At 38.9% G+C, this 13,272-nt stretch overlaps 1 protein-coding gene across 6 annotated transcripts in view; it reads right to left on the bottom strand.

Moving 5' to 3' along the window:
* The window catches only part of LOC124147109 (endophilin-A3-like), a 54,001-nt gene that overhangs the window by 20,163 nt on the left and 20,566 nt on the right, over positions 1-13,272 (bottom strand). For 4 of the 6 annotated variants that reach the window (XM_046517734.2, XM_046517736.2, XM_046517738.2 and 1 more), the window contains exons 5-6: positions 1,813-1,946; positions 1,156-1,222 (exon numbers count right to left, since the gene is read on the bottom strand). In XM_046517734.2, coding sequence (XP_046373690.1) covers positions 1,156-1,222; positions 1,813-1,946 — 201 coding nt within the window. Of the gene's footprint in view, positions 1-1,154; positions 1,223-1,812; positions 1,947-13,272 lie in introns of all 6 variants that reach the window. The other 2 variants (XM_046517735.2, XM_046517737.2) reach the window with 1 other exon arrangement.

Here is a 13,272-nt window from a genome sequence, read left to right as displayed (position 1 = left end):
AGCACTATATTGAATAGCGCAATAGCGAGGGACCGCTGTACTTCCCTTGACAGTGTTTTACTGCACACCTGTGTTATGAATCATGGCTGTATTTTGAACCATGTTTTGTGTGCTTGTGAAATTTGCGATAAATAAATATGCAGAGATTGAAAATACGGTGTCATTGTCTCGTAAACCATGAACAGTTTTCATAATTAGATAGCGTAATAACATGACCAAACTGCATACTTTAGTACAGATTAGCTACTTCAAATTGGAAGAAGAGACAAAGTTATCAGGATTTCACTCAACAAGGTATAAATATATTTATCTAGAGTGCCCTATTCCCAGGATGATCGTACACAAACTGTTTACTTGATAACATACTAGTTTGGCAAAAACGAAGAAGAAAAAGAAAGGCCAATCGCCTGTCCACACTATATTAAAAAAAATCAACGCTGCCTGAGAACCCATTTTAAAATATTTTTTAAGCCACACAGATGATGACTGATATATATGATACATGTCACTATGATTATCGCTGAAATAAAGAGAAATGCCCAACAGGGGTGGTGGAAATACAATCTGTCACTGCCTTCCTTTCAAATTACCCTGTATCATTATCAAAGTAAAAAAGAAATAATGAATATGAAACAAAGAAAATGTATTGCTCAAAGTGTTAGCGTTCATATTACAAATAATTATGATAAACTGTAATTCTGAAGTCTTACAAGGATTCATTCACCATTGAGCAGAAAACAAATTTCACAATGAATTCAAGGCAAACAGAAAACAGATGTGAAAGGAATATATCAAATATGATGATGAAAATAAATTAAAATACATCATATGATGACTAAACAAAGATATATTAATGAAATATTTGATTATGGCATGGGGAATATAACATTTTTAACTGTTTTGTATTAAATGTAAGAGGGAGGGTTTTCACACATGTAATATAGATTAATGCAATAGTCGCTGACACAAAACGAGCCAACAACACAGCAGACCAAGTTACATTTACAATTAGTGTCCGTTACAGACAAACCATCATCACGAGGGATCTGATGCATGAGGTAGATGCGTGTAAGCATTGTGCGTCAGTGTGACAGCAGGTGCACAGGTGTGGCGCCACCTACGTCATCTTGCCACACATCTACATCACATACGCACCTTTCTCTTTCTTCCTGCGTTTACAATCAAAGTCCAACCGTCTCCCAGATAACTTCTTTCGATGGTGCTGCAAGTAAACACAATTGAAAAACAGTCACCAAAACAGAATAACACACAAGGCTGATACGTGTGTCCATATAGAACAGGACACTAGGCTAAAACAAAGCTGAATAAGAAAAGCATTATTTCAGTCATGGAATACAATGAAAAATGTACAATTATTAACTCATATCTTACAATAAGGAATGATGAAGCAGATGTATTCACCCTTTCAAGAGTCCAAAGGGAGACAACTATAAAATACTAGGAGTTACCTCCCTTGTATCACAGCACATTGCCTCAACAATACTATCTTTGACTCATAATTTAATAAATTTGCATTTCTTTAAAAATAATTCAATAATAATTGAACACATATAAGAAGAAATATGACAAAATATTCTACACAATCTGATCCTGCAACCCATAACCTGAAAATATAGTTAAAATTATTAACAAAACCATCAGGCAGAAACATTAAAGTCGGGGTAAAATGATGTCAACAGACAAGTTCCAGCTGGTACAGACACATTGTTAAAGGGCAGATGATCAAAGACTTTTTTAACACATTATTTGACATGAAAGACGAGTATAAACATGTGCCTGACTAATACTGACGTTGACTTCCTTGAGGTCCTTTGTCTGCAGCAGTGCCAGGGGTTCCAGGAAATTCTGTTTGACATTGTCCTCCAAGTTGTACTTGATCTCTGCGAGGTGCTTGTACGTCTCTCCCGCTTCCTGGAGGCACGATCCTGCAACAGAATAAGTCCTTCAGTGAGCGAGGAAGATGGGGTTCAACAATAGTACAGACTTTTTATAACATGAAGTTTGTAACCCAAAAATTACACAGCATGTTTGCATCTGTGGTGGAACCCACAAGCATGGGATGATATGCACAGATCAAGGATCATAATCAGGGTGAATCTGGGACTCAAACTCACAATCAGTAAATTGCACAAAGGCATGCACAGCAATCATGATAGAGTAGGCCACTGGGCCACCCATTCCAGTGCTCCCCACCTCCCCTACACACCAAGTCAGGAGGCAGGGGTGATGGATGGATGGATGGATGGATGGATGGATGGATGGATGGGAGCTAATGTGTTACCATTCACCAATGATACTCAACATGAGGACATATAAATGGAGTATTTCATAATTAACAGTGTGTGAAGCCCATTTCTGGTGTCCCCGCCATGATATTGCTGGACTGTTGCTAAAAGCGGTGTAAAACCATGCTCACCCACTCACTCATAATTAACAGAAACTTGTGTTTTTGTTTGTTAATAGCGAATTACTAAAGAATTATGTAGTTTCTTGCTCATATATGTCTTATTAAGGCCACAACAACAAATATATTGGTTTTACCAATTTCCAGGTCAACATTCTAAGATGGAAGAGACAAAATAACATAACTTAAGGTATACCAGTATGTGAGGTAAATTTAAGGTAAACGTTGAAAGATAAATATGAACACAGTTATGTACAAATAAACAGTTTCAACATAGCATCCTAAAAAATTATTTTACATTTGCAAACTTTAGAGTCAGTGCATCTGTAACACATCACAACAAATAGAAATAAAGTACTATTTGTTTCATAACTATAAAAGTCTCCCAAAAACTAAACATGTACATCTTGATTGAGGCAAAATAAACAGAATTCTTTGTGTTATGGAGTCCTTCTATATGAAAGCACTTCTAGAGAATGAACAAGCTGACAGTGTTCCTCTTGCTGTATTTACCCTGTTGTTCTCACTGCTGACCCAACCAATCTGTTAGCGATGCTTCCCCCCATGTTGACACGACAAACATCTTATTACACAAATCTGTTTAACATCAACAGATACTTCCACTCCACAAGAATATTTCTTAAAAAATTATTCCCCCCACCCCCCCTTCTTTATATGTGGCAATGAATTAGAAAACATTTGAGACATGTGGGTGTGTAGGAACCTGGACAGATGGCGCTGCACAATCAGTGTAGAACTTGTGAGGGCAGTGTTTGTGTGCTGGTCCACGTTTCATCTTTGTAATAGTGACAAAACATTGACTGTTTATCTCGGATCTGGCTCTGTTTGCATCGCGCAGCAGATCCTCAACAAAACCAGTTGTGTGGACGCTACTGTTGAAGCAAAATTCACAATATTACAAGAATGAAGAAGGAATTTCTAATTTCCCACAAATAAGACCACAGATCTGTGCCTTGGTCTTGCAGTTAGCAGATACAAACTCAGGTTGAAGTGTCTGGAGAAAACTCCTCAATAGCCTCACTCTATCAAGCAAGCAGGAAAATATTTCACCAGACACAAGGATAGGTAAAAGGGAATACCTAAAATGATCAAATAGTGATTTTATTTAGAAACACAAACTAACCTTAACACAGCTTTCAGTCAACATTTATTGCGTAATACATGGCACATAGCTATCTACAAAAACTCAGGTTTTTTATGGCATATCCAAAAAAACTGTCAAGGCAGACATAGAAAGCCTGGTTAGGCCACAAAATGAGCTTGCAGCTGAAGACTTGTTTTGTCTTGTTGATGACACAGGTGAGTTTCAAAGATCACACAATTTATTATGGAAAATATTCAATGAAACTAAAACGCAGCTACCAGTGTTGAGTCATCAGCAGTGTATTCAATGTAATCATGGGAGTTCATGAGCACAGCAATATACACCAGGTGTCGTTGCAAAAGTAAGTACCAGGTAATATCAGTTTGTACAACAGTCTCGAAACTTACACTACTACTGTTTCAAGCATGGTCTGTAAATGTTGATAGAGATGAAAGAACAGATTTGCATTATCCTGGCCAGCCTAATGTTTGGGATATTCTGTTGGAAAATGTTCTATTTTATGACCAGCTGGTTTAATTTAAGATAATTTACAACTACCAAATGCAATGCCACATGTCATTAGTTGTGAAATCACGTGTTCACAATGGCTTGCCTATACTTCCCACAGGATAATCTTGTTTCCTTGAGTGCAATGAACACATGTGTTGAAAATAAAATCCATATCACATAGGACCGGTTTCTTCATCACATAGGACCGGTTTCTTCATCACATAGGACCGGTTTCTTCATCACATAGGACTGGTGTCTTCATCACATAGGACCGGTTTCTTCATCACATAGGACTGGTTTCTTCATCACATAGGACCGGTTTCTTCATCACATAGGACTGGTTTCTTCATCATATAGGACTGGTGTCTTCATCACATAGGACCGGTTTCTTCATCACATAGGACCGGTGTCTTCATCACATAGGACCGGTGTCTTCATCACATAGGACCGGTTTCTTCATCACATAGGACCGGTTTCTTCATCACATAGGACCGGTTTCATCACATAGGACCGGTTTCTTCATCACATAGGACTGGTTTCTTCATCACATAGGACCGGTTTCTTCCCTGTATTGGCATGGTGTCACCTTGATGGAGCATTGTCTTATTGTTATTAATATTTAGTTAGCTGAAAATCATGTTGAGATTACCCTTTGTGTTAAACTTGATAGCTTACACTTTCAACTGCCTTATCTAGGATAATAGTCATATAGGTTATACCCAATAATATTGATATTAATATTTCACAAAGTATGAGCAAATGTAACCCACAAGATCTGGTTTAGAATAGATCTTCAGCAACCTATACTTGCTGTTAAAGTGACCATGCTTGCCGTAAGAGGCGACTAACAGGATCAGGTGGTCAGGCTCGCTGACTCGGTTGATTGTGTGGATCGTTGCTCATGATATCAGTGACTGGAGTGTCTGGTCCAGACTCCATTATTTACAGACCGCTGTCATATAGCTGGAATATTGCTGAGTGTGGTGTTAAAAAACAAACAATGAACAAATGTTTGAGTGAGTGAACTACTGGCATGGTTGATGCCTGTCTGACCAGGTTTTCAGCTATATCATGGCATGATGCAAGTCTTTTATATTTATGACCTATAAACACGGCAATGTTGCTGATAGACCTAGAAATATAACCTGGGCAAATCCAGGCCTCGGGGAACCCAAGGTACATCCTGATGGTAAACCGATCGAGGGTGACCCCTTCAGAACAACAGATCATCACAATCATGTTGAGCAAAAGTGTGGCACACTCAACATAACATCATATTCTCCTACACCTCAAAGTCTCTTCATGGATCTTACATAACATGATGTAGAGGAATTGACCTCTTGATATTGATGACCTTGACCTGTGAGCTGCCCATTGTCTGCCTTGGATTTGTCTCCTTGTGACACAAATAGGAAGGAAATCGGTCCATCCTAGACACTTATATCACCAGGGCATTTTCAAACAATTTCTCCATATAGAAGGAGGCATAACTTACCACTGGTAAGTGACCACTTTAATATACTGTGCTCAAGAGAACCCCCACTTTTTTCATATTACTATAATGACAGATTAACAACAGTAATATAAAAGAAATGGGTGTTTTTTAACTTCTTTAAGTAAAATATGCTATTTCAATTAAACAAATAACACCAAAATACTAAAAGAAGCCATGATAGATTAAACATAGTTAACTTCTTTTGAGTAGTATATGTTATAGCAATTCTACTAATAACACCAAACACAAAATGTAGGCCACAATTTCAACGTGTAAATAATCCCTTAATCCCGACATATCGGGCCCATAGGTGAGGTGAAATTGGGTTTAACGTCGCGTCCAAGATTATTGCACTTATATAGCGACGTGCATGCACGTGTATGTGTGTGTGTGGCTGCTTGTACTAGTCCGGACTGATGCCGATTTATAGTGCTAGCTCACTGAGATACCATGCCGCAGTTTAACATGAATACCCCACTCAGACACAGTATACTGACTCCGAGCCGACCAGTCCTTGTTTTAGCCCCTTAATGCTGAGCGCCAGACAGGGTAACAACAAGTACAATCTTTTAACGTCTTTTCGTATGACGCGGCCCGGGATCGAACCCTGGACCTTCTGCTCTCCGGGCGGACGCTCTACCACAAGACCACGGAGGCGGTCTCGGGCCCATAGCATCAACTACCTTGGGAACTGAGTGTAATAGAGGATCCTATAGTAAGTAAATTCATCAGTAAGTTCTGCTGCAAAAACAAAGGTCAATACAACCTAGTTAACAAGGTTGTTTTTATTCAATGCATCAATTAACATGAATGTCAATGTAAATAACAATGTTGACACTTACAGTTTGTCATATGCATGTGACAATTATCAATAACTAAAGATAATAATAGGACTAAACCGAAATGTCACATACAACTAAAGATTCACGTAGACAAATAAGAAGTACAGAGGAGGCCCAAGACATAAAGCTAAGACTAGAGATGTAATCTTGCCAAATCCTTTACCTCAACTGCTCTTGGATAAAATTCAGTACTAAAAAACATCATAATCAACAAGGCTGTGCTGCACAATATAAACACATAATGCTTGGTTAAAATTACACCATACAGCAGTAGAAACTAACAGTTCAGTCCACTAGTCCTTATAATGATAACTGATAGCAAAACTCTTAATAATGGCAAATGTCCACTAGTCCTTATGATACCTTAACTATTGGGCAGTTTGGCAAGGACTACAGAGCTAGTGCCAGTTTCTATCCCTGCCATACAGAATGCTGACTTAAACTTGTAAGGAGAAATAATTCATAATTGATAAGTATTCCCTATCTAGATGCCGACTGAAGTGTCTGTGTGCCTGCCTGCTCAGTGCGACCGTAGTTCGTGCCGCGATGACAGTATCACATAATGCCAGGTCATGCTTCCTTTTCAGGTTGGTTTGTGAGCACACAGTAGGTCATACAGCTGACATGTAGTCCACAGGACTTCCTCCAGACCCGTGAAGATCCAGAGTGGAATAGGTCTTCAGCAACCCATGCCTGCTGTAAGATGCGACTAACAGGATTGGGTGGGCAGGCTGGCTGGCCTGGTTGTGTCTCGACCTATAGTACCTCTGTTCACAAATCATTTCAATGACTTGCCAATTGCCATTTTATCTTTAATTACTAATATAAAGTGTTAGAAACTAACATATAGCAAAACACTTAATAATGGCAAATTTCTGCTTGGCCTTATGATACCTTAACTATTTGGCAGATTGGTAAGGACACATGCTGATACAGAATTGTATTTAAACTTTTGTTTAAAACAGTTGTTTGTAAATACAGGTTTAAATAAAAACATTGTATGTGTTTTAGTCCTGACATTCAGCATACCATACCTTGGAGAGATCCCAATGAGTGAGTGAGTGAGTGAGTGAGTTGGGTTTAATGCCGCTTTTAACAGTATTCCAGTTATATCACGGCGTGTCAGCTTAATGTGGGAGGAAAGACCAAAGTGATGCAGGTCTCAGACGTTTACCACTTCGGTGAAACCCACAGGTATGGTGCTGACAAACCTAGAAACATAATCGGGGCGAACCAGGATTCGAACCCACAATCATAGGTTTCTGTCATGCCCAAGGGACACAATTCTGCACAGCGAATCACGGGGCCTTAGACAACTGGTCCACCCAATGCTGGTATGAAGAGAGCTGTATCTCAGGGCCATTTTTCCCATTTCACAAAGGGACCATAGCACTACAATTGTCATAAGTCAATCTCATACCTAAGGCCTCTTCGTGTAATCCACCCAAGGGCCATCTCCATAGTATATAGGTCAATCTCCAAAGTAAAGTTTTGCACTCAACTGGCCAATAACACATTCCTATTGTGTGTTCTACTTTTAGATAAACCTCAGGGGTCAACTATCTTTATCTGGCTAATGAAAGGGCTCATCACATGATCCTACTTATCACCCAGGGCATGACATCAGCTGGCCGATGGCTTCATCTTCATTAATACAATATCTATCATATCTAAACAGCTTCATAACTTTAATTACAATTAGTGACTGGTTCACTAAATGCTGTCAAATTACTCTAATTTCCATTTTCCCTTCTACCAAATGTGTAACAAGCATCTACACACAAAAACATTTATTAACCAATTTGACCAAAAAAGAAGGTTGTTTTACACTGTAACAGGCTCAAGATCAGCGTCACTAACGAGCTTGATGTGGTGACTAATTATAGCCAGGAAACCGTCTCTTACAGACAGAGGAAGTGTCATTTTTCAAGTGGTCACGTTTTCTGATAGTTGCACATGTACCAACCATTTCACTTGCTTCTACACCTCATACATCTTGAAACTGAAACTCAATCACACAGAAATAATAGTTCCTCTATGTGTGCAGAGCAATATGATGAAACTCTTCCTGTCCTGTCGCTAGTATCACTTCTCCAACGGTGGTATTTCCTATATCCTGTGTCATCCTCTTTGCTATCACCCAATGCTTCCCTACAGGAATATCTGCTGTAGTTACACCTAAGCTCTCATCTCATCAAGGCTGGTCGTCACTGTTAGACAGAAGATCTGTTTTCATTGATTACTTTCCATAGGAATGCTTTGATTCCCGAAAGGTCATGAAAATAAGCCGTGTTACTGAAATACATGCCTTGATTCTGAGACACCTGGCAAGGCTATAACATCAGAACAATATCCATAGTGTTCATTTAAGAATTGAATTCCATATGTGCACATCGGTTTTAACGTATATACTTCCATAAATGCAAAAAACTTATCACAGTCAATTCTTATCAATGAAGACATCAACAATAGTGCAGACTTTGCTGGAGACAAAACTTCATGTCATCAGGATATTTTCATGATTTTAACAAATCTAAATAGGACATTCTTCTATACCATCACCTGAAGTGAAAAATATCTTCGGGACATTTTAGATAAAAATCAATGTGCCAGAAAATGAAATGGTTTGAAACCCTGATAACTTCTTGGCTGCACAATCATTAACACACAAAAAACTGGACAACAATTCAAAATGAGTGACACAGTTCAGCACAATAATGCATTCCCCCAATTCTATTGTAAGTCAATCAGGTAACAGTATTTCGGCGTGGACTATTTTTTTGTTCATGAAAAAACAATTGGTGAAACAATCAAATGCTACTGAATCACTTGCAATTGATTTATTTAGTATTCAATTACCCTTGGGACATATTTGAAACAATACAAGACATAACAAGCTGTCAACAAGGGCATCAAGTCTCGGACTGCAACACAGAGTAGAGGTAAAAATATAATCCTAGTTTTTCAGTTCACAAACAAAATCCTCATAAACTCTGACTTAGCCAAACAAACATCAAATCATGTTGGCGGGTTAGTGGAGCGGCAAATACATCATATTTGTCTTCTTGATCCTGAGTAATTATTTAGTTATCAACACCATAAATATCGCTAAGACAAGGCTTGGACAGGTGCTGGTGGCCTGTATGCTGAGATTCAGCTACAGATGACTGAGTCCCCACCCTCAGTGACGGCCTCTGCCCCGCCCGCCAGGTATGTGGGGTCCAGTGACACTGGGGGTGTGGCTGTGTCAACACATGGACAAAGCTGATGCAAATATACACCAGGTGGTCTCCCCTGGATGGATGCCATTGTTTAGTTTCTCCCAATCTACATTGTCTGTCTACATTGATCTATGTATGCTGGAAGGAGTACAGACACCAGTGCAAGCAGTGACAAACTACCAAACCACTGTGTGTGGCTTTCATAAGTTCATGACCATTAATGTGATGGTGCATATAATTACATGAAGCAGGAAATTATCGTGATCATATTTGCTAATATTTAGTATCTGAAACTGTTTTGTATTAGTTTGTCATTGGTAATGTGTTTGACACACAAAGGAAATAGACAAGAATAACTACAAGGAAAATAGAGTTCACAAGAGGGCTATTAAATAGCCACATGTTAAACTAAAGAAAAGAATTGTTCAATGCTGTTAAAGGGGAAGTAGTGCGTGAGTGAGTGAGTTGAGTTTAACGCCGCTTTTAACAGTATTCCAGTTATATCACGGCATGTCAGCTTAATGTGGGAGGAAAGCCCGAATTGATGCAGGTCTCATACATTTGCCACTTTGGTGAAACCCACGAGCATGGATATGGTGCTGACAAACCTAGAAACATAATCGGGACGAACTGGGATTCGATCCCACAATCATAGGTTTGTGGCGTGCCCAAGGGACACAAATCACGGCGACTTAGACGACTGGGCCACCGGTGCCTAAATATGACCAGATAGGTGAGGTGAGGCAAGGTGAAATAGGGTATACCTTCTTTCAAGAATATTACACTCATACTGATATATGTGCATGCACTAGCTGGGACTAATGATTGTTTTATAGTGCTAGCCCACTGAGATATCATGCCTCAGTTCAGCTTGGATATACCACTTCGACACATTACTGACTCCAAGCCAGCTAGACCTTTTTTATATCATAATGATTTCTGGTCAGACGCTCTATCCAGTCTACCACGGAGGCAGTGAAAAGGTTGGATTGAACCTTACTTAAACAAAAACCTTGCCCAAGTGACCAGCTGTGTGTTTGACAGCCATTGAGAGCCTTGTAGCATGTGTTGCAGCTATCACAGCCAGTGAGGTGTGATTTACTCCCCCAGGCTGTAGGTATGGCCATGAGTACAGGAATCAATACACTCTGTAGTCCCACCACACTCAGTGAGTTGCACACATGGCTGATGATCACTGGCCAGCCTCCACATGGACATGAACCAGGCCGGCAGATGGGACAGGATCGTTCATCAGTCCTTCACACGTAATGTGTCAGTTCAAGGTCGTCTTAACTTAGACCCCCAGGACAAAACAGAAGTGTACTCTCCATGATACAAGTCTCTATATCAATGAACACATTTCTTAGACATACTTGAAAAGGTTTGAAATATGAGCTTAAAGATACAAATTAATCTTCTAAATAAGTTTGGTACTTATTGGAAACAATGTCTAAAAATACCTGATCTAAGATGAAAAGAAATCAATGTTTTTGTATCCAAGAAATCTATAATGTGAATAAGATAAGGGGCAAATAGCAAGTCTACACATGAATATTTCACAGTGAGTCAAACAACACAAACAACATGGAGATAGAATGAAGGTCCATGGAGAAGCAGCTTGGTTCAACCAGCTTTGTCTCCTTTGGTTAACAATGAAATAAGACTGCCGTATTCGACGTAATAAATAATAAGACAATTAAGAGTCTACAGAAAGCAGTTTTCATCATAAAATGAAGTAAAGTGAATACTGTATTAAACTGGAGTCAGCAACATCACAGCCATATCAGGCAGCCTACACTAAGTCATAAATTGTACCAAAGTGAGAAATCAAACTCGGTGAACTATCATGAAAAGCAAATAACCACTGGGCTACCAACCCCTCCTTACTGTGTCACATATTCAATGTGATGGGTGTTCCAGCACTCGTTTTGGAGTGAGTGAGTATGGTTTTACGCAACTTTTAGCAATAAGGGACACCAGAAATAGGATTCACACATTGTACCCATTTGGAGAATCAAACCAAGGCCTTTGACGTGACAAGAGAATGCTTTAACCGCTAGGCTACCCAACTGCCCCCATCCGTGTTGGAGTGAACTGGCTCAATGATCTGAAGTGTAATACCATCATGTCACCTCTCAACACAAGATAACGTCAATATAGCCTTGTGTTCAAATTGGCCCTATCTTAGGCTGGACTACACTTGCAGTGAACTAATTATTCATGACATTACTGATCATAAATAATAAATGAGATGACTGTATCTGGAATGCAATCAACCCTGTAACCCAGAACCGTGCACACTGATCCTGGAAAGAATGTCATGCTCTTCCAAGGAATGATAATGCATTGAGTTACATCTAACAGTCAACGGAAAACGAATCCTGCAAAATCATATCAAAAGCAAATCAGAAAAACATTTTTGTCATGTAAAAAATCATAACCAAATAACGATCTATTCCCATCACCACATTACAGCCTGGGCAAAGGGGATATTATGCACTCGGGGCATAAATACTTCTGAATCTGACAACACATAAAATATGTCAAATATAAAAGTTTGTCATAATTGTCTACATGAGTCAGAGGCATTAATCATCAATCATAATGTGCTAAATTGCCAATTTAAATTGTGGCATGAGGCAATAAAAGTCGTGCTGCTGCCGACCACCAAGTGACGTTACAGCACATGTTATAAGTGCTTGGAGATGTGATACATGTCGTATAGCACAACATGGCAGCTGTTGATGACAATGGTCCTAATGTGCCTCAACATGTCACAATGAATATTCATGCTGGAGACAGCTTCCCTATACCAGTGTGCTACTGAAGTTCGTATTTTACAAACTCATAAATATTGCATGCATTGAAACAAAATGATTCCCCACATTCAGTGTTCTGACGGACATTAATCACTATTGTTGAAGTCTGATATTTTGATACAGTTGAAATATTAAATTATTTGAGTTATCTGTTCAAAATCCATATTCAAAACATTGGAATGCTATCAAACATATGGTAGACTAGTTGGCCTTCTTTTCTTGCTCTGCATTTCATTTGATTAAGAAGTATGCTTTAAGTTTTGACATGACTGTATATCGTTGTAAATCTTGTCAATCCCACAAATTCTATTAATAAGCCTTTGCCAAAAACCTGCACAGAATCTTACAACTCAGCATGAGCAAAATACAGTAAACCACGTTCATAACAAACACACTTGTAACAAACTGCGGATATAGCGAAATGAGTTTTGATCTCGTCCATTTGCTGTATATATGCAGCATAATGCTTATAACGAACTACGGTTATAACGAACTAAAATTAGTGGTAGTTAACTGTATCACAATGCATATTCAGTAAAAGACGAAGCACATGGTCGAAGTGTCAGGGATGGTTTCTAAGTTCTTGTACATTATTTTTTGTATACAGATGATGCCAAAGAAAACGTAACTATTGATTCTTCAGTACTCGAAATGAAAAAATAGACTACAAACAAATCTCAATTATCAATGTCGTTATTTGACACACAATGTAAAAATACGAGTTTTCTTTGAAATGGTTCCATCAAGTTGCATTCCATATATGAATTGACCAATGAAAACCAACCTCAAACAGTCGGTAAGTGACTGTCAAGACTGGTATGGAAGTGTGAGGATAGCACCTCACATACGAAAGCT

Source organism: Haliotis rufescens, unplaced genomic scaffold, assembly GCF_023055435.1.
Source record: "Haliotis rufescens isolate VD_foot unplaced genomic scaffold, xgHalRufe1.0.p SCAF_1, whole genome shotgun sequence".
NCBI classification, from domain to species: domain Eukaryota; kingdom Metazoa; phylum Mollusca; class Gastropoda; order Lepetellida; family Haliotidae; genus Haliotis; species Haliotis rufescens.
This window is presented reverse-complemented; position numbering and strand designations above follow the sequence as displayed.